The 24,571-nt window shown below is 40.4% G+C and overlaps 1 protein-coding gene across 1 annotated transcript; it reads left to right on the forward strand.

The window, feature by feature from the left end:
* Window positions 1-286: 286 nt before the first annotated feature.
* LOC115140375 (potassium channel subfamily K member 13-like) lies at window positions 287-21,243 on the forward strand. The gene is made up of 4 exons (XM_065026041.1): window positions 287-623; window positions 18,078-18,631; window positions 20,198-20,425; window positions 20,930-21,243. Exons 1-4 carry the CDS (start codon window positions 287-289, stop codon window positions 21,089-21,091), a joined length of 1,281 nt encoding a protein of 426 aa, XP_064882113.1. The 3' UTR covers window positions 21,092-21,243.
* The last annotated feature ends 3,328 nt before the right edge of the window (window positions 21,244-24,571 follow it).

Here is a 24,571-nt window from a genome sequence, read left to right on the forward strand (position 1 = left end):
TGAATCTCTGAGGAAAACTATTTTATTCTCTCTGTCTCTGTGCTCTCCGTGATGAAACATATCACATTTTTTCTCTCTGCTCTCCATGAGGAAAACTCTCATATTTTTCTCTCTGGCTCTCTATCCTCACAGCCTCCAACTCTATTTCACCAGTTTCTATCCTGGACCATTTTTTATTTTCAACGATAAACCTAAAGAGACAGATGATGAGCAGTGTATAATTTGTTCCATAATAAAACGATGCGTCGCGTCCCTAACACCTGTTGAACGGTGATTATCCTACGTAATGGCTTTCCGGAGCGGCTGCTGTTGTGGCTTCGGTCCCTTCAACGAGGATAACGCCAGGTTCCTTATGTTAGCTGTGTTCATAATCCTCTACCTCCTCTGCGGTGCCGCTGTCTTTTCAGCACTGGAACAGCCGATGGAAGCGGAGGCGAAGGAGCGCTTTGAACAGCGGTTTGAACAGTTCAGCCAAAAGTATAACCTTAGCAAGAAAGAGCTGAACAACTTCTTGAGGAACTACGAGGAGGCGAACGTGGCTGGGATCCGCGTGGACACTATCAGACCTCGGTGGGACTTTACCGGTGCGTTCTACTTCGTGGGGACCGTGGTCTCGACCATAGGTGAGATTTGATGTACCCTATAGATCATATCATTTTCACATATCATTATCACATATCACAACTTACTTTAGACAATATTCCATGGCAATTAAAAGTGTAACATATTATAAATGGCCAGTTGTTGACAATATTTTTCAGCTCTCCAAAACATGTAGTTCTTAGCCTAATGTTCTTTTCAAATGATTTCTGTTTGCAGGGTTTCCTAACCATCTCCTAGATCAAATCAAATCAAATTTGAGCTTGGTAAACCCTTGTGTAGACTATAGGGATGTTATTATATTATGAATAGGCACCGTTCAATTATTCCAATACTAGAACAATCACAGCCAACTAAATTACGCTTCAGTATGTATGTCCATCATGTTCTAATTAGGCTTATTGTGTGTCTTGTAATTGGTGTGAATATGAAAACCTCTTCAATTAGTGCAGCCTTGAGTGCCAATTACTAGGAATCTCCTCCGCAGGCATAGCAGGATCTCTCTCTCAGTCTGGGTGATATAAGACCCTGACTGTGATGCAAAACAAAAGCCTGGTGGGGAGGGGATGTTCATGACATAAGGGACATTCTTATCTCTGTTCTTTTGTAGCTAAGCAACACAGCTAAAGGCTTTAATGTCTCTTAATTACTTTATTGCTTGTTAACAAATAAAATAAATGGATTTGGACAAACTCAGCTAATGCATTTCTATTCAGTACTGAAATACTAAATACAGCACGTTTATGTTCTGTAATTTAAAATAGAGTAGGATATATAACCATACTGCATCCACTAGAGTAGGATATATAACCATACTGCATCCGCTAGAGTAGGATATATAACCATACTGCGTCCACTAGAGTAGGATATATATAACCATACTGCATCCACTAGAGTAGGATATATAACCATACTGCATCCGCTAGAGTAGGATATATAACCATACTGCGTCCACTAGAGTAGGATATATAACCATACTGCGTCCACTAGAGTAGGATATATAACCATACTGCATCCACTAGAGTAGGATATATAACCATACTGCATCCGCTAGAGTAGGATATATAACCATACTGCGTCCACTAGAGTAGGATATATAACCATACTGCGTCCACTAGAGTAGGATATATAACCATACTGCATCCGCTAGAGTAGGATATATAACCATACTGCGTCCAATAGAGTAGGATATATAACCATACTGCGTCCACTACAGTAGGATATATAACCATACTGCATCCGCTAGAGTAGGATATATAACCATACTGCGTCCAATAGAGTAGGATATATAACCATACTGCGTCCACTAGAGTAGGATATATAACCATACTGCGTCCACTAGAGTAGGATATATAACCATACTGCATCCGCTAGAGTAGGATATATAACCATACTGCGTCCGCTACAGTAGGATATATAACCATACTGCGTCCACTACAGTAGGATATATAACCATACTGCGTCCGCTAGAGTAGGATATATAACCATACTGCATCCGCTAGAGTAGGATATATAACCATACTGCGTCCAATAGAGTAGGATATATAACCATACTGCGTCCACTAGAGTAGGATATATAACCATACTGCATCCGCTAGAGTAGGATATATAACCATACTGCGTCCACTACAGTAGGATATATAACCATACTGCGTCCACTACAGTAGGATATATAACCATACTGCATCCGCTAGAGTAGGATATATAACCATACTGCGTCCAATAGAGTAGGATATATAACCATACTGCGTCCACTAGAGTAGGATATATAACCATACTGCGTCCACTAGAGTAGGATATATAACCATACTGCGTCCACTACAGTAGGATATATAACCATACTGCATCCACTAGAGTAGGATATATAACCATATTGCATCCACTAGAGAAGGATATATAACCATACTGCATCCACTAGAGTAGGATATATAACCATACTGCATCCACTAGAGTAGGATATATAACCATACTGCATCCAATACAGTAGGATATATAACCATACTGCGTCCACTAGAGTAGGATATATAACCATACTGCATCCACTAGAGTAGGATATATAACCATCCTGCGTCCACTAGAGTAGGATATATAACCATACTGCGTCCACTAGAGTAGGATATATAACCATACTGCATCCACTAGAGTAGGATATATAACCATACTGCATCCACTACAGTAGGATATATAACCATACTGCATCCACTAGAGTAGGATATATAACCATACTGCGTCCACTAGAGTAGGATATATAACCATACTGCATCCACTAGAGTAGGATATACAACCATACTGCATCCACTAGAGTAGGATATATAACCATACTGCATCCACTAGAGAAGGATATATAACCATACTGCGTCCACTAGAGTAGGATATATAACCATACTGCGTCCACTAGAGTAGGATATATAACCATACTGCATCCACTAGAGTAGGATTAATAACCATACTGCATCCACTACAGTAGGATATATAACCATACTGCGTCCACTAGAGTAGGATATATAACCATACTGCGTCCACTACAGTAGGATATATAACCATACTGCGTCCACTAGAGTAGGATATATAACCATACTGCATCCAATAGAGTAGGATACATAACCATACTGCGTCCAATAGAGTAGGATATATATAACCATACTGCATCCACTAGAGTAGGATATATAACCATACTGCATCCAATAGAGTAGGATATATAACCATACTGCGTCCACTAGAGTAGGATATATAACCATACTGCATCCAATAGAGTAGGATATATAACCATACTGCGTCCAATAGAGTAGGATATATATAATCATACTGCGTCCACTAGAGTAGGATATATAACCATACTGCGTACAATAGAGTAGGATATATATAACCATACTGCGTCCAATAGAGTAGGATATATAACCATACTGCATCCAATAGAGTAGGATATATAACCATACTGCGTCCAATAGAGTAGGATATATAACCATACTGCATCCACTAGAGTAGGATATATAACCATACTGCATCCAATAGAGTAGGATATATAACCATACTGCGTCCACTAGAGAAGGATATATAACCATATTGCATCCAATAGAGTAGGATATATAACCATATTGCGTCCACTAGAGTAGATTATATAACCATACTGAATCCACTAGAGTAGCATATATAACCATACTGCATTCAATACAGTAGGATATATAACCATATTGCGTCCAATAGAGTAGGATATATAACCATACTGCGTCCACTAGAGTAGGATATATAACCATACTGCATCCACTAGAGTAGGATATATAACCATATTGCGTCCACTAGAGTAGGATATATAACCATACTGCGTCCACTAGAGTAGGATATATAACCATACTGCATCCAATAGAGTAGGATATATAACCATACTGCGTCCAATAGAGTAGGATATATAACCATATTGCGTCCACTAGAGTAGAATATATAACCATACTGAATCCACTAGAGTAGCATATATAACCATACTGCATTCAATACAGTAGGATATATAACCATATTGCGTCCAATAGAGTAGGATATATAACCATACTGCGTCCACTAGAGTAGGATATATAACCATACTGCATCCACTAGAGTAGGATATATAACCATATTGCGTCCACTAGAGTAGGATATATAACCATACTGCGTCCACTAGAGTAGGATATATAACCATACTGCATCCACTAGAGTAGGATATATAACCATACTGCATCCACTAGAGTAGGATATATAACCACACTGCATGCACTAGAGTAGGATATATAACCACACTGCATGCACTAGAGTAGGATATATAACCATACTGCGTCCAATAGAGTAGGATATATATCCATACTGCATCCACTAGTGTAGGATATATAACCATACTGCGTCCACTAGAGTAGGATATATAACCATACTGCATCCACTAGTGTAGGATATATAACCATACTGCGTCCACTAGAGTAGGATATATAACCATACTGCATCCACTAGAGTAGGATATATATAACCATACTGCATCCACTAGAGTAGGATATATAACCATACTGCATCCACTAGAGTAGGATATATAACCATACTGCGTCCACTAGAGTAGGATATATATAACCATACTGCATCCAATAGAGTAGGATATACAACCATACTGCGTCCACTAGAGTAGGATATATAACCATACTGCATCCAATAGAGTAGGATATACAACCATACTGCGTCCACTAGAGCAGGATATATAACCATACTGTGTCCACTAGAGTAGGATATATCACCATACTGCGTCCACTAGAGTAGGATATATAACCATACTGCATTCAATAGAGTAGGATATATAACCATACTGCATCCACTAGAGTAGGATATATAACCATACTGCATCCACTAGAGTAGGATATATATAACCATACTGCATCCACTAGAGTAGGATATATATAACCATACTGCGTCCAATAGAGTAGAATATATATAACCATACTGCATTCAATACAGTAGGATATATAACCATACTGCGTCCACTAGAGTAGGATATATACCCATACTGCATCCAATAGAGTAGGATATACAACCATACTGCGTCCACTACAGTAGGTTATATCACCATACTGCGTCCACTAGAGTAGGATATATAACCATACTGCATCCACTAGTGCATCCACTAGAGTAGGATATATAACCATACTGCATCCACAAGAGTAGGATATATAACCATACTGCGTCCACTAGAGTAGGATATATAACCATACTGCATCCACTACAGTAGGATATATATATAACCATACTGCGTCCACTAGAGTAGGATATATAACCATACTGCATCCACTAGAGAAGGATATATAACCATACTGCGTCCACTAGAGTAGGATATATAACCATACTGCGTCCACTAGAGTAGGATATATAACCATACTGCATCCACTAGAGTAGGATTAATAACCATACTGCATCCACTACAGTAGGATATATAACCATACTGCATCCACTAGAGTAGGATATATAACCATACTGCGTCCACTACAGTAGGATATATATAACCATACTGCGTCCACTAGAGTAGGATATATAACCATACTGCATCCAATAGAGTAGGATATATATAACCATACTGCGTCCAGTAGAGTAGAATATATATATCCATACTGCATTCAATACAGTAGGATATATAACCATACTGCGTCCACTAGAGTAGGATATATACCCATACTGCATCCAATAGAGTAGGATATACAACCATACTGCGTCCACTACAGTAGGTTATATCACCATACTACGTCCACTAGAGTAGGATATATAACCATACTGCATCCACTAGAGTAGGATATATAACCATACTGCATCCACTAGAGTAGGATATATAACCATACTGCGTCCACTAGAGTAGGATATATAACCATACTGCATCCACTACAGTAGGATATATAACCATACTGCATCCACTAGAGTAGGATATATAACCATACTGCATCCACTAGAGTAGGATATATAACCATACTGCGTCCACTAGAGTAGGATATATAACCATACTGCATCCAATAGAGTAGGATATATAACCATACTGCGTCCAATAGAGTAGGATATATAACCATATTGCGTCCACTAGAGTAGAATATATAACCATACTGAATCCACTAGAGTAGCATATATAACCATACTGCATTCAATACAGTAGGATATATAACCATATTGCGTCCAATAGAGTAGGATATATAACCATACTGCGTCCACTAGAGTTGGATATATAACCATACTGCATCCACTAGAGTAGGATATATAACCATATTGCGTCCACTAGAGTAGGATATATAACCATACTGCGTCCACTAGAGTAAGATATATAACCATACTGCATCCACTAGAGTAGGATATATAACCATACTGCATCCACTAGAGTAGGATATATAACCATACTGCATCCACTAGAGTAGGATATATAACCACACTGCATGCACTAGAGTAGGATATATAACCATACTGCGTCCCAATAGAGTAGGATATATAACCATACTGCGTCCACTAGAATAGGATATATAACCATACTGCGTCCAATAGAGTAGATTAAATAACCATACTGCATCCAATACAGTAGGATATATAACCATACTGCATCCACTAGAGTAGGATATATAACCATACTGCGTCCAATAGAGTAGGATATATAACCATACTGCATCCACTAGTGTAGGATATATAACCATACTGCGTCCACTAGAGTAGGATATATAACCATACTGCATCCACTAGAGTAGGATATATAACCATACTGCATCCACTAGAGTAGGATATATAACCATACTGCATCCACTAGAGTAGGATATATAACCATACTGCGTCCACTAGAGTAGGATATATAACCATACTGCATCCACTAGAGTAGGATATATAACCATACTGCGTCCACTAGAGTAGGATATATATAACCATACTGCATCCAATAGAGTAGGATATACAACCATACTGCGTCCACTAGAGTAGGATATATAACCATACTGCATCCAATAGAGTAGGATATACAACCATACTGCGTCCACTAGAGTAGGATATATAACCATACTGTGTCCACTAGAGTAGGATATATCACCATACTGCGTCCACTAGAGTAGGATATATAACCATACTGCATTCAATAGAGTAGGATATATAACCATAATAGGATATATAACCATGCATCCACTAGAGTAGGATATATAACCATACTGCATCCACTAGAGTAGGATATATATAACCATACTGCATCCACTAGAGTAGGATATATAACCATACTGCATCCACTAGAGTAGGATATATAACCATACTGCGTCCACTAGTGTAGGATATATAACCATACTGCGTCCACTAGAGTAGGATATATAACCATACTGCATCCACTAGAGTAGGATATATAACCATACTGCATCCACTAGAGTAGGATATATAACCATACTGCATCCACTAGAGTAGGATATATATAACCATACTGCATCCACTAGAGTAGGATATATAACCATACTGCATCCACTAGAGTAGGATATATAACCATACTGCATCCACTAGAGTAGGATATATATAACCATACTGCATCCAATAGAGTAGGATATATAACCATACTGCGTCCACTAGAGTAGGATATATAACCATACTGCTTCCAATAGAGTAGGATATACAACCATACTAGAGCAGGATATATAACCATACTGTGTCCACTAGAGTAGGATATATCACCATACTGCGTCCACTAGAGTAGGATATATAACCATACTGCATTCAATAGAGTAGGATATATAACCATACTGCATCCACTAGAGTAGGATATATATAACCATACTGCATCCACTAGAGTAGGATATATATAACCATACTGCATCCACTAGAGTAGGATATATATAACCATACTGCGTCCAATAGAGTAGAATATATATAACCATACTGCATTCAATACAGTAGGATATATAACCATACTGCGTCCACTAGAGTAGGATATATACCCATACTGCATCCAATAGAGTAGGATATACAACCATACTGCGTCCACTACAGTAGGTTATATCATACTGCATACCACTAGAGTAGGATATATAACCATACTGCATCCACTAGAGTAGGATATATAACCATACTGCATCCACAAGAGTAGGATATATAACCATACTGCGTCCACTAGAGTAGGATATATAACCATACTGCATCCACTACAGTAGGATATATATAACCATACTGCGTCCACTAGAGTAGGATATATAACCATACTGCATCCACTAGAGAAGGATATATAACCATACTGCATTCCACTAGAGTAGGATATATAACCATACTGCGTCCACTAGAGTAGGATATATAACCATACTGCATCCACTAGAGTAGGATTAATAACCATACTGCATCCACTACAGTCCAGGATAGGATATATAACCATACTGCATCCACTAGAGTAGGATATATAACCATACTGCATCCACTACAGTAGGATATATAACCATACTGCATCCACTAGAGTAGGATATATAACCATACTGCATCCAATAGAGTAGGATATATATAACCATACTGCGTCCAGTAGAGTAGAATATATATATATCCATACTGCATTCAATACAGTAGGATATATAACCATACTGCGTCCACTAGAGTAGGATATATACCCATACTGCATCCAATAGAGTAGGATATACAACCATACTGCGTCCACTACAGTAGGTTATATCACCATACTACGTCCACTAGAGTAGGATATATAACCATACTGCATCCACTAGAGTAGGATATATAACCATACTGCATCCACTAGAGTAGGATATATAACCATACTGCGTCCACTAGAGTAGGATATATAACCATACTGCATCCACTACAGTAGGATATATAACCATACTGCATCCACTAGAGTAGGATATATAACCATACTGCGTCCACTAGAGTAGGATATATAACCATACTGCATCCACTACAGTAGGATGTATAACCATACTGCGTCCACTAGAGTAGGATATATAACCATACTGCATCCAATAGAGTAGGATATATAACCATACTGCGTCCAATAGAGTAGGATATATATAATCATACTGCGTCCACTAGAGTAGGATATATAACCATACTGCGTACAATAGAGTAGGATATATATAACCATACTGCGTCCAATAGAGTAGGATATATAACCATACTGCATCCAATAGAGTAGGATATATAACCATACTGCGTCCAATAGAGTAGGATATATAACCATACTGCATCCACTAGAGTAGGATATATAACCATACTGCATCCAATAGAGTAGGATATATAACCATACTGCGTCCACTAGAGAAGGATATATAACCATATTGCATCCAATAGAGTAGGATATATAACCATATTGCGTCCACTAGAGTAGAATATATAACCATACTGAATCCACTAGAGTAGCATATATAACCATACTGCATTCAATACAGTAGGATATATAACCATATTGCGTCCAATAGAGTAGGATATATAACCATACTGCGTCCACTAGAGTAGGATATATAACCATACTGCATCCACTAGAGTAGGATATATAACCATATTGCGTCCACTAGAGTAGGATATATAACCATACTGCGTCCACTAGAGTAGGATATATAACCATACTGCATCCAATAGAGTAGGATATATAACCATACTGCGTCCAATAGAGTAGGATATATAACCATATTGCGTCCACTAGAGTAGAATATATAACCATACTGAATCCACTAGAGTAGCATATATAACCATACTGCATTCAATACAGTAGGATATATAACCATATTGCGTCCAATAGAGTAGGATATATAACCATACTGCGTCCACTAGAGTTGGATATATAACCATACTGCATCCACTAGAGTAGGATATATAACCACACTGCATGCACTAGAGTAGGATATATAACCATACTGCGTCCAATAGAGTAGGATATATAACCATACTGCGTCCACTAGAATAGGATATATAACCATACTGCGTCCAATAGAGTAGATTATATAACCATACTGCATCCAATACAGTAGGATATATAACCATACTGCATCCACTAGAGTAGGATATATAACCATACTGCATCCACTAGAGTAGGATATATAACCATACTGCATCCACTAGTAGGATATATAACCATACTGCGTCCACTAGAGTAGGATATATAACCATACTGCATCCACTAGAGTAGGATATATAACCATACTGCGTCCACTAGAGTAGGATATATAACCATACTGCATCCACTAGAGTAGGATATATATAACCATACTGCGTCCACTAGAGTAGGATATATAACCATACTGCATCCACTAGAGTAGGATATATAACCATACTGCGTCCACTAGAGTAGGATATATATAACCATACTGCATCCAATAGAGTAGGATATACAACCATACTGCGTCCACTAGAGTAGGATATATAACCATACTGCATCCAATAGAGTAGGATATACAAACATACTGCGTCCACTAGAGCAGGATATATAACCATACTGTGTCCACTAGAATAGGATATATCACCATACTGCGTCCACTAGAGTAGGATATATAACCATACTGCATTCAATAGAGTAGGATATATAACCATACTGCATCCACTAGAGTAGGATATATAACCATACTGCATCCACTAGAGTAGGATATATATAACCATACTGCATCCACTAGAGTAGGATATATATAACCATACTGCGTCCAATAGAGTAGAATATATATAACCATACTGCATTCAATACAGTAGGATATATAACCATACTGCGTCCACTAGAGTAGGATATATACCCATACTGCATCCAATAGAGTAGGATATACAACCATACTGCGTCCACTACAGTAGGTTATATCACCATACTGCGTCCACTAGAGTAGGATATATAACCATACTGCATCCACTAGAGTAGGATATATAACCATACTGCATCCACAAGAGTAGGATATATAACCATACTGCGTCCACTAGAGTAGGATATATAACCATACTGCATCCACTACAGTAGGATATATAACCATACTGCGTCCACTAGAGTAGGATATATAACCATACTGCATCCACTAGAGAAGGATATATAACCATACTGCGTCCACTAGAGTAGGATATATAACCATACTGCGTCCACTAGAGTAGGATATATAACCATACTGCATCCACTAGAGTAGGATTAATAACCATACTGCATCCACTACAGTAGGATATATAACCATACTGCATCCACTAGAGTAGGATATATAACCATACTGCGTCCACTACAGTAGGATATATATAACCATACTGCGTCCACTAGAGTAGGATATATAACCATACTGCATCCAATAGAGTAGGATATATATAACCATACTGCGTCCAGTAGAGTAGAATATATATATCCATACTGCATTCAATACAGTAGGATATATAACCATACTGCGTCCACTAGAGTAGGATATATACCCATACTGCATCCAATAGAGTAGGATATACAACCATACTGCGTCCACTACAGTAGGTTATATCACCATACTGCGTCCACTAGAGTAGGATATATAACCATACTGCATCCACTAGAGTAGGATATATAACCATACCATCCACTGGATATATAACCATACCACTAGAGTAGGATATATAACCATACTGCATCCACTACACTAGTAGGATTTATAACCATACTGCGTCCACTAGAGTAGGATATATAACCATACTGCATCCACTACAGTAGGATGTATAACCATACTGCGTCCACTAGAGTAGGATATATAACCATACTGCATCCAATAGAGTAGGATATATAACCATACTGCGTCCAATAGAGTAGGATATATATAATCATACTGCGTCCACTAGAGTAGGATATATAACCATACTGCGTACAATAGAGTAGGATATATATAACCATACTGCGTCCAATAGAGTAGGATATATAACCATACTGCATCCAATAGAGTAGGATATATAACCATACTGCGTCCAATAGAGTAGGATATATAACCATACTGCATCCACTAGAGTAGGATATATAACCATACTGCATACAATAGAGTAGGATATATAACCATACTGCGTCCACTAGAGAAGGATATATAACCATATTGCATCCAATAGAGTAGGATATATAACCATATTGCGTCCACTAGAGTAGAATATATAACCATACTGAATCCACTAGAGTAGCATATATAACCATACTGCATTCAATACAGTAGGATATATAACCATATTGCGTCCAATAGAGTAGGATATATAACCATACTGCGTCCACTAGAGTAGGATATATAACCATACTGCATCCACTAGAGTAGGATATATAACCATATTGCGTCCACTAGAGTAGGATATATAACCATACTGCGTCCACTAGAGTAGGATATATAACCATACTGCATCCAATAGAGTAGGATATATAACCATACTGTGTCCAATAGAGTAGGATATATAACCATATTGCGTCCACTAGAGTAGAATATATAACCATACTGAATCCACTAGAGTAGCATATATAACCATACTGCATTCAATACAGTAGGATATATAACCATATTGCGTCCAATAGAGTAGGATATATAACCATACTGCGTCCACTAGAGTTGGATATATAACCATACTGCATCCACTAGAGTAGGATATATAACCATATTGCGTCCACTAGAGTAGGATATATAACCATACTGCGTCCACTAGAGTAAGATATATAACCATACTGCATCCACTAGAGTAGGATATATAACCATACTGCATCCACTAGAGTAGGATATATAACCATACTGCATCCACTAGAGTAGGATATATAACCACACTGCATGCACTAGAGTAGGATATATAACCATACTGCGTCCAATAGAGTAGGATATATAACCATACTGCGTCCACTAGAATAGGATATATAACCATACTGCGTCCAATAGAGTAGATTATATAACCATACTGCATCCAATACAGTAGGATATATAACCATACTGCATCCACTAGAGTAGGATATATAACCATACTGCGTCCAATAGAGTAGGATATATAACCATACTGCATCCACTAGTGTAGGATATATAACCATACTGCGTCCACTAGAGTAGGATATATAACCATACTGCATCCACTAGAGTAGGATATATAACCATACTGCGTCCACTAGAGTAGGATATATAACCATACTGCATCCACTAGAGTAGGATATATATAACCATACTGCGTCCACTAGAGTAGGATATATAACCATACTGCATCCACTAGAGTAGGATATATAACCATACTGCGTCCACTAGAGTAGGATATATATAACCATACTGCATCCAATAGAGTAGGATATACAACCATACTGCGTCCACTAGAGTAGGATATATAACCATACTGCATCCAATAGAGTAGGATATACAACCATACTGCGTCCACTAGAGTAGGATATATAACCATACTGTGTCCACTAGAGTAGGATATATCACCATACTGCGTCCACTAGAGTAGGATATATAACCATACTGCATTCAATAGAGTAGGATATATAACCATACTGCATCCACTAGAGTAGGATATATAACCATACTGCATCCACTAGAGTAGGATATATATAACCATACTGCATCCACTAGAGTAGGATATATATAACCATACTGCGTCCAATAGAGTAGAATATATATAACCATACTGCATTCAATACAGTAGGATATATAACCATACTGCGTCCACTAGAGTAGGATATATACCCATACTGCATCCAATAGAGTAGGATATACAACCATACTGCATACTCCACTACAGTAGGTTATATCACCATACTAGCGCATCCACTAGAGTAGGATATATAACCATACTGCATCAACTAGAGTAGGATATATAACCATACTGCATCCAATACAGTAGAATATATAACCATACTGCGTCCACTAGAGTAGGATATACAACCATACTGCGTCCACTAGAGTAGGATATATAACCATACTGCGTCCAATAGAGTAGGATATATAACCATACTGAATCCAATACAGTAGGATATATAACCATACTGCATCCAATACAGTAGGATATATAACCATATTGCGTCCAATAGAGTAGGATATATAACCATACTGCATCCACTAGAGAAGGATATATAACCATACTGCGTCCACTAGAGTAGGATATATAACCATACTGCGTCCACTAGAGTAGGATATATAACCATACTGCATCCACTAGAGTAGGATTAATAACCATACTGCATCCACTACAGTAGGATATATAACCATACTGCATCCACTAGAGTAGGATATATAACCATACTGCGTCCACTACAGTAGGATATATATAACCATACTGCGTCCACTAGAGTAGGATATATAACCATACTGCATCCAATAGAGTAGGATATATATAACCATACTGCGTCCAGTAGAGTAGAATATATATAACCATACTGCATTCAATACAGTAGGATATATAACCATACTGCGTCCACTAGAGTAGGATATATACCCATACTGCATCCAATAGAGTAGGATATACAACCATACTGCGTCCACTACAGTAGGTTATATCACCATAGGATATATAACCATACTGCGTCCACTAGAGTAGGATATATAACCATACTGCGTCCACTAGAGTAGGATATATAACCATACTGCATCCACTACAGTAGGATATATAACCATACTGCATCCACTAGAGTAGGATATATAACCATACTGCGTCCACTAGAGTAGGATATATAACCATACTGCATCCACTACAGTAGGATATATAACCATACTGCATCCACTAGAGTAGGATATATAACCATACTGCATCCACTAGAGTAGGATATATAACCATACTGCATCCACTAGAGAAGGATATATAACCATACTGCGTCCACTAGAGTAGGATATATATAACCATACTGCATTCAATACAGTAGGATATATAACCATACTGCGTCCACTAGAGTAGGATATATACCCATACTGCATCCAATAGAGTAGGATATACAACCATACTGCGTCCACTACAGTAGGTTATATCACCATACTGCGTCCACTAGAGTAGGATATATAACCATACTGCATCCACTAGAGTAGGATATATAACCATACTGCATCAACTAGAGTAGGATATATAACCATACTGCGTCCAATAGAGTAGGATATATAACCATACTGCATCCAATACAGTAGAATATATAACCATACTGCGTCCACTAGAGTAGGATATACAACCATACTGCGTCCACTAGAGTAGGATATATAACCATACTGCGTCCAATAGAGTAGGATATATAACCATACTGAATCCAATACAGTAGGATATATATAACCATACTGCATCCAATACAGTAGGATATATAACCATATTGCGTCCAATAGAGTAGGATCTATAATCATACTGCGTCCACTAGAGTAGGATATATAACCATACTGCATCCACTAGAGAAGGATATATATATATAACCATACTGCATCCAATACAGTAGGATATATATATAACCATACTGCGTCCAATAGAGTAGGATATATAACCATACTGCATACAATAGAGTAGGATATATATAACCATACTGCGTCCAATAGAGTAGGATATATAACCAACTACTAGAGTAGGATATATAACCATACTGTCCAATAGAGTAGGATATATAACCATACACTAGTAGGATATATAACCATACTGCATCAGGATATATAACCATACTGCGTCCAATAGAGTAGGATATATAACCATACTGTCCAAGAGTCCATATATAACCATACTGTAATACAGTATATATAACCATACTGCATCCAATACAGTAGGATATATAACCATATTGCGTCCAATAGAGTAGGATCTATAATCATACTGCGTCCACTAGAGTAGGATATATAACCATACTGCATCCACTAGAGAAGGATATATATATATAACCATACTGCATCCAATACAGTAGGATATATATATAACCATACTGCGTCCAATAGAGTAGGATATATAACCATACTGCATACAATAGAGTAGGATATATATAACCATACTGCGTCCAATAGAGTAGGATATATAACCATACTGCATCCAATTGAGTAGGATATATGTCACCATACTGCGTCCAATAGAGTAGGATATATAACCATACTGCGTCCAATAGAGTAGGATATATAACCACACTACGTCCAATAGAGTAGGATATATAACCATACTGCATCCACTAGAGTAGAATATATAACCATACTGCGTCCACTAGAGTAGGATATAACTGTACTTCTTGTATACTCCAATAAGGGAACTAATGGATGCCCTGCACTGTGAATCCATTTATTTTGGGTGAAAGCCAAGAGGCAGCCAGAAATTGGAAGTAAATGGAGAGAGATGTTTTTTTACACCTGAGTGCCCATTGTTACTAACAACTCACAAGAACAGAGAGAGCAGTCAAGGCCTGGACTAGATGAACTGGACTCATCATAGGATTCATCACGGCTTTGCTCTCTGTACATCAGTCCATAAGAGCCATGTGTGTGTGTCTGCATGTTTGTGCGTGTGTAACCCACAGGGAGAGCACAACCTGTAAATGTTTAGAGACAACGCTCCCAGTGGGCTGAAGGACCAGAAAGCTGGGCATTGGGCAGGCTGGAACGCTCACAGTGGACTGAAGGATCAGAAAGCTGGGCATTGGGCAGGCTGGAACGCTCACAGTGGACTGAAGGATCAGAAAGCTGGGCATTGGGCAGGCTGGAACGTTCACAATGGACTGAAGGATCAGAAAGCTGGGCATTGGGCAGGCTGGAACGTTCACAATGGACTGAAGGATCAGAAAGCTGGGCATTGGGCAGGCTGGAACGCTCACAGTGGACTGAAGAATCAGAAAGCTGGGCATTGGGCTTGGCTGGAACGTTCACAGTGGACTGAAGGATCAGAAAGCTGGGCATTGGGCAGGCTGGAACGTTCACAGTGGACTGAAGGATCAGAAAGCTGGGCATTGGGCAGGCTGGAACGTTCACAATGGACTGAAGGATCAGAAAGCTGGGCATTGGGCAGGCTGGAACGTTCACAATGGACTGAAGGATCAGAAAGCTGGACATTTGGCAGGCTGGAACGTTCACAATGGACTGAAGGATCAGAAAGCTGGGCATTGGGCAGGCTGGAACGTTCACAATGGACTGAAGGATCAGAAAGCTGGGCATTGGGCAGGCTGGAACGTTCACAATGGACTGAAGGATCAGAAAGCTGGGCATTGGGCAGGCTGGAACGTTCACAATGGACTGAAGGATCAGAAAGCTGAGCATTGGGCAGGCTGGAACGTTCACAATGGACTGAAGGATCAGAAAGCTGGGCATTGGGCAGGCTGGAACGTTCACAGACAGACAACATAGTGTACATGTAAAGCAGTCCGTTTCTGTAAACTATTACAATCACGGTCAAAGGATAGGTTAATGTCTATAGTCTGAAAAGGCACACTATTATCTAGTGCACTGCTTTGGACCAGAGCCACACAGGGAACAGGGTGTCATTTCAGACATATCCTATATCCCTGTAAACCTTGAAGACTGGCTGTGTATACTTATACATGTTTTACATGAACAGGGCAATGTTCTCAAATCTTTCATATGCCAAGTCAATGACTTAAAAATGAATCATCGCGAATGACAAAAAAAACATTGTACAGCTTTGAAATGATGGTATTGATTCTCCTCCACTGGGCTGAAAGATGGCATTCCTAGAGTGCAATGGAGTGGTGGGGCTGGAGTGAGAATGAGAGAAGAAGTGAGAAAAGAGAGAGAAAAGAGAGCTGGAAAGAGTGAGAAATAAAATGTGTGCGTGTGTGATACTTGTATTTGGGGACTGTGTCATGTGAGCTATGCTGTATCTGATAAGGTGCTTTCCCACCTGTCTGTGAAAGCTGGCAGTAAACAATATGCTCAGACGGACTGGTTTATCATTGTGAAGAAACAGGATCTTTGAAAATAATTTAACTAAACAAAATACTCAGTTCAGTGTGATCCAGTTTCGTTTGTCACACTATTCTATTGGTAATGTATCTATGCAACAATGTAATGGCTAATAAATACAAGCAAAAACATCATTATTAGTTTTGACCAATATTCTTTTCATTCCGTTTTCTTAATAATAACATCTTCCTCCATCTTGTTTTCCAGGGTTTGGGATGACCACGCCAGCGACGATCGGTGGTAAGATCTTCCTCATCTTCTACGGACTCATCGGCTGTGCCGCCACCATCTTGTTCTTCAACCTCTTCCTGGAGCGTGTCATCACCGTCATCGCCTTCGTCCTCAAGTTCTGCCATGAGCGCCGCCGCCGCAAGGCCATGCTTCCCCAAAATGGCTGCCGACGCCTCTCTGAGGGCAGCGGTGGGGGCGGGAGAGGTGGCAGGGGGGAGGGGCTAGCTGGGTGGAAGCCTTCAGTATACTGTGTTATGCTGATCCTTGGCGCCGCTGCCATCTTGGTTTCCTGCTGCGCCTCAGCAATGTACTCTGCTGTAGAAGGCTGGGCGTATCTAGACTCTCTGTACTTTTGCTTTGTGGCGTTCAGCACCATCGGGTTCGGTGACGTGGTGAGCAGCCAACGGTTGGAGTACGAGGAGGGGAACGTGAACCAGACGGCCTACCGGCTGGGCAACTTCCTGTTTATACTGACAGGCGTCTGCTGTATTTACTCGCTGTTCAACGTCATCTCCATCGTCATCAAACAGGTGGGATTATTATAATTGTGTGATTGGATGGTTTTCATCGATGAATCTGTTTTATTATGTGGAGTGACTCAAGCCCATGGTTGTGCTAGCTTGCCAACTCCATTGTACTTAGGGTGAGTTTGGAAATTCACTCTGGGCGCAGAATAAGTGCTGAATTTACAAATACTCAACACCCGCTGAATTTGACCGGTGTCAGTAAACTTAATTAAACTGTTGCCAGCAGCACAGGTACAGTCACCAACGCTAACATGAAAACAGCCCAATCAGTTCTGCTAGGGTGAGTGAAATGGTCAGAGTGAGGTGTTCTCTCAAGCCAATTTACGAACACAAACTGTTTGTCATGACAATACCATAAACACTTGGCAAGAGAGCAGACACAGACTGGTTAAAATTGTGCTTAGAAATATACTGAACAAAAATATAAATGCAACATGCTGTAACGATTGTCCTCTTCTTCTGGCGAGGAGTAAGAGAGGTCGAACCAATGTGCAGCGTGGTAAGTGTCCATTTTAATACATAAAACTGAACACTACAAAAACACAAAATAACAATGTGAATGAACAAATGAAAATCGAAACAGTCCCGTGTGGTACAAACACAGACACAGGAAACAATCACCCACAACTCAAAAGTGAAACCAGGCTACCTAAGTATGGTTCTCAATCAGGGACAACGAATGACAGCTGCCTCTGATTGAGAACCATACCAGGCCAAACACAGAAATCCCAAAACATAGAAAAAGAGACATTGACAACCCACCCAACTCACGCCCTGACCATACTAAAACAAAGATATAACAAAAGAACTAAGGTCAGAGCGTGACACATGCAAGAATTTCAACATTTTTGCTCATTTACAGTTCATATAAGGAATTCAGTCAATAGAAGTAAATGAACTAGGAACTAATCTATGGATTTCACATGACTGAGCAGGGGCACAGAATTAGTTTTTCCCGACAAAAGGGCTTTATTACAGACAGCAATACTCCTCAGCACCGTGACCTCCCCCTGCCCCCTCAGACGATCCCGCAGGTTTAGAAGCCGGATGTGGAGGTCCTGGCTGAATACACGTGGTCTGTGGTTGTGAGGCCGGTTGGACATACTGACGAATTCTCTAAAACGATCTTGGATGCGGCTTATGGAAGAGAAATTAACTTTATATTCTCTGGCAACATCTGCAGTCAGCATGCCAATTGCACTCACCCTTAAAACTTTTGACATCGGTGGCATTGTGTTGTGTGACAAAATGACCCATTTTAGAGTGGCCATTTATTGTCCCCAGCACAAGATGCACCTGTGTAATGATCATGTAATGATCATAATCAGCTACTTGATATGCCACACCTGTCAGATGGATGTATTGTCTTGGCCAAAGAGAAATGCTCACTAACGGGGATGTAAACAAATTTCTGCGCAACATTTGATATAAATACACTTTTTGTGCATATGGAACATTTCTGGGATCTTTTATTTTAGCTCATAAACCATGAGACCAACACTTTACATTTGGAGTTAATATTTTAATTTTAGTTCATTATAAATTGTATTATTCTTAATCTCATTCTAGGTGCTGAACTGGCTGTTGAGGAGGATGGAGGCACCATGTCACTGCCCGAGGAGGGGAGGCCACCAACCCCAGCAGAGACTCCCCAGGAGGAACGTGGTGGTGCCCGGACATCTGAGGGCGCAGCGGGACCTGTCCATCGAGACAGACGCGGTGAATGAGAGCGAGGTGGACGGGCGGAGGATGTCTGGAGAGATGATCTCCATGAGAGATTTCCTGGCTGCCAATAAGGTAGAGGGAAGATGGAGGACATGATGTATACTGCTCCCAGATAAGGGCTCCCAAGTGGCGCAGTGGTCTAAGGCACTGCATCTCAGTGCTAGTGGCGTCACTACAGACCCTGGTTTGATCCCAGGCTGTATCACATCCGGCCGTGATCGGGAGTCCCATAGGGCGGCGCACAATTGGCCCAGCGTTGTCCGGGTTAGGGGAGGGTTTGGCCGGGGTAGGCCGTCATTGTAAAATAAGAATTTGTTCTTAACTGACTTGCCTAGTTAAATAAAAATAAAAGATAAGACCCTGTCAAATACTTCGGGCTGCAGATCCTGGAACATTTGGTACTGTGAACCACACTATAAAGCATATGTGGAACACAAATTAATCCTGGTCCCTGCCCAGGTGGTCCGCATTGCTGCTATATCAATGGCTTTCTTTTTCACTGCTATGCTTTGTGTCTGGCACTTGTTTGATGGCCATTGAGAGTAGTCATCCTCTCTCTTTCTCTCCATTTCTCAGGTGAACCTGGCCATCATGCAGAAGCAGCTGTCAGAGATGGCTAACGGTCACCCTCGCCAATCAGGATCCAACTCCCGCCACGGCCACAACGGCTTCTCTGGAGGGGTGGGTGCCCTGGGCATCATGAACAACCGCCTGGCAGAGACCAGCGTGGATAGATAGACCTGGCAAATCACCATGGTGAACATATAGGCCAGACTGATTAACTGGCCAGAGAGACAGTCACCAGAAATTGGCTGGCCAGAGAGAGACCGTCCTCGCAAAATACATTAATGTCAATGGAACTCAGTTGAATGAATAGAGAAATAAAACAATATTCCATGAAAATAATTGACCTCATGGACTACAGCCTGGTCAGTTCTCATTAAGTCAGAATATATATCACATATTTGGCATGGGACTTATATATCAAATCAAATGTTATTGGTCACATGGTTAGCAGACGTTGATGCGAGTGTAGCGAAATGCTTCTGCTTCTAGTTCCGAAAATGCAGCAATATCTAAAAATTCCACAACAATGACCTAATACACACAAATCTAAGTAAAGGAATGGAATAAGACTATATAAATATATGGATGAGCAATGACCGAGCAGCATAGCAGTGTAAGGCCCTGAAGAGCTGAGGGAGTGAATGAAAGACGAGGGCATTGTGTCATAACTAGAGATACAGGAGAATATTTGACCTGAAGTACTACCTTTATGGAGTCCCATTAGATACACTACATGGCCAAACGTATGTGGATACCCTTTCAAGTTAGTGGATTTGGCTATTTCAGCCACACCAGTTGCTGACAGGTATATAAAATCAAGCACACAGCCATGCAATCTCCATAGACAAACATTGACAGCATACTGATCTTACTGAAGAGCTCAGTGACATTGAATGTGGCACCGCCATAGGATGCCACCTTTCCAACAAGTCAGTTCGTCAAATGTCTGCCCTGCTAGAGCTGCCCCGGTCAACTGTAAGTGCTGTTATTTTCGAAGTAGAAACATCATGAGCAACAACAGCTCAGCCGCGAAGAGGTAGACCACACAAGCTCACGGAAAAATCATCTGTCCTCAGTCGCAACACTCACTACCGAGTTCCAAACTGTCTCTGGAAGCAACGTCAGCACAAGAACTGTCCGTCGGAGCTTAATGAATGGCCAAGCAGCCGCACACAAACATAAGATAACCATGCGCAATGCCAAGCGTTCACTGGAGTGGTGTAAAGCTCACCCCCATTGGACTCTGGAGCAGTGGAAACATGTTCTCTGGAGTGATGAAACACGCTTCACCATCTGGCAGTCCTTCAGACGTATATGGGATTGGTGGATGCCAGGAGAACGCTACCTGCCTGAATGCATAGTCCCAACTGTAAAGTTTGGTGGATGAGGAATAATGGTCTGGGGCTGTTTTTCATGGTTCGGGCTAGGCCCTTTAGTGCCAGTGAAGGGAAATCTTAACGCTACTGCATACAATAACATTCAAGATGATTCTGTGCTTCCACCTGTGGAAACAGATTGCGGAAGGCCCTTTCCTGTTTCAGCATGACAATGCCCCCGTGCACAAAGTGAGGTCCATACAGAAATGGTTTGTCTAGAACTTGACAGTCCTGCACAGAGCCCTGACCTCAACCCCATCAAACACCTTTGGGATTAATTGGAACGCCAACTGGGAGCCAGGCCTAATCGCCCAACATCAGTGCCCGACCTCACTAATGCTCTTGTGGCTGAATGGAAGTAAATCCCCGCAGCAATGTTCCAACATCTAGTGGAAAGCCTTCCCAGAAGAGTGGAGGCTGTTATAGCAACAAAGGGGGACCAACTTCATATTAATGCACATGATTTTGGAATGAAATGTTCGACTAACAGGAGACCACGTACTTTTGGCCATGTAGTGTACCTCTGTCAGCCACTCCACTTCGCTCCGTCTCAAAGATTTAAAGACACAATTGATGCATGCTGGGTCATGCGGGGTGTGTTAGTGTGTGTGTGACACATTCACCCACATCTGGATCAGGACCAACTGTAGCTAGTGCTGGAATATATTGGTTACGGTTACTGAGGCAGTTTCCATGGTAACACTACAGAATACAGAAAGCTACCCAAAAACATTGTGGCTGAGGAGTTCTTAAAGAACTTGTGGCTGAGGAGTTTTAAAGACCTTGTGGCTGAGGAGTTTTTAAAGACCTTGTGGCTGAGGAGTTTTAAAGATCGTGTAGCTGAGAGGGTTTTAAAGACCTTGTGGCAGAGGAGTTTTAAAGACCTTGTGGCTGAGGAGTTTTAAAGACCTTGTGGCTGAGGAGTTTTTAAAAACCTTGTGGCTGATGAGTTTTAAAGATCTTGTAGCTGAGGGTTTTTTAAAGACCTTGTAGCTGAGGGGGTTTTAAAGACCTTGTAGCTGAGGGGGTTTTAAGACCATGTAGCTGAGGTGGTTTTAAAGACCTTGTAACTGAGGGGGTTTTAAGACCTTGTAGCTGAGGGGGTTTTAAGACCTTGTAACTGAGGGGGTTTTAAGACCTTGTAGCTGAGGGGTTTTAAGACCTTGTAGCTGGGGGGTTTAAGACCTTGTAGCTGGGGGGGGGGGGTTAAAGACCTTGTAGCTGGGGGGGTTTAAGACCTTGTAGCTGAGGGGGTTTAAAGACCTTGTAACTGAGGGGGTTTTAAGACCTTGTAGCTGAGGGGGTTTTAAGACCTTGTAGCTGGGGGGGTTTACAGACCTTGTAGCTGGGGGGGTTTACAGACCTTGTAGCTGAGGGGGCTTTAAAGACCTTGTAGCTGATGGAATTTTAAGACCTTGTAGCTGAGGGACCTTGTAGCTGAGGGGGTTTTAAACCACACTATGATATTCTATATACAGTATCACCAGCGGATAACAACTAGCCAACAGACTGTTCATCATTGCTACCACAAACATCCTATACTTTCACCCTGACTCATCAGACCTACCGCTCCCCTGCATGTCAGAGATAAAAACTTGGGGAAAATAGCCTCAGCAGAAAAATACATTGACTGTTCAGTGTGTTTCTGTCTGAATGAACATAACAAGTCTGCGGCCTCTGTCCATCAGCTGTACTGGGGATTTTTCTGGCACTGCTCTCTCTTACTTACTTACTTACTGACTTTATTGTCCCTATGGGGACATTTTGTTGCAGTGTCATGTACACATTTAAAGTGGCGTTTAAATACAAAACAAGATTGACAACACAACTATCATAACAGTTACGCACCAATAAAAATAATAATAGTAAGAAATAAGAAATAAAACTTATTTTGTTTTAAAGAAGAAAAGACTAGCCTGCTGGTCTTATGGGGTCAATGGGAACATTCACCCGAGCTATTTAGGAGGGATATCACACCTGGCACAAATGATTGTCTTGTTCTGTTTTTCCTGCTGAGGTGCCCTATACCTGCGCCCAGAGGGGAGTAATTCAAAGTCCAGGTACAGGGGGTGGCTTGGGTCTAAAATGATTTTGTGAGCCTTACGGAGGTCCCTGACCTTAAAGATCTCATCCAGGCCTGTCTGCTTGACTCCAAGTACCTTGCTTGCTGTAGTAATAATCCTTCTTAGCATGTTTCTCTATGCGGACTGTGGCATTGCCAAAACAACAAACAATACAAAAAGTTCAAATACACTGAATAAAGGATTTGTAAAAC

Source organism: Oncorhynchus nerka, linkage group LG13 (assembly GCF_034236695.1).
Source record: "Oncorhynchus nerka isolate Pitt River linkage group LG13, Oner_Uvic_2.0, whole genome shotgun sequence".
In the NCBI taxonomy this organism is placed as follows: domain Eukaryota; kingdom Metazoa; phylum Chordata; class Actinopteri; order Salmoniformes; family Salmonidae; genus Oncorhynchus; species Oncorhynchus nerka.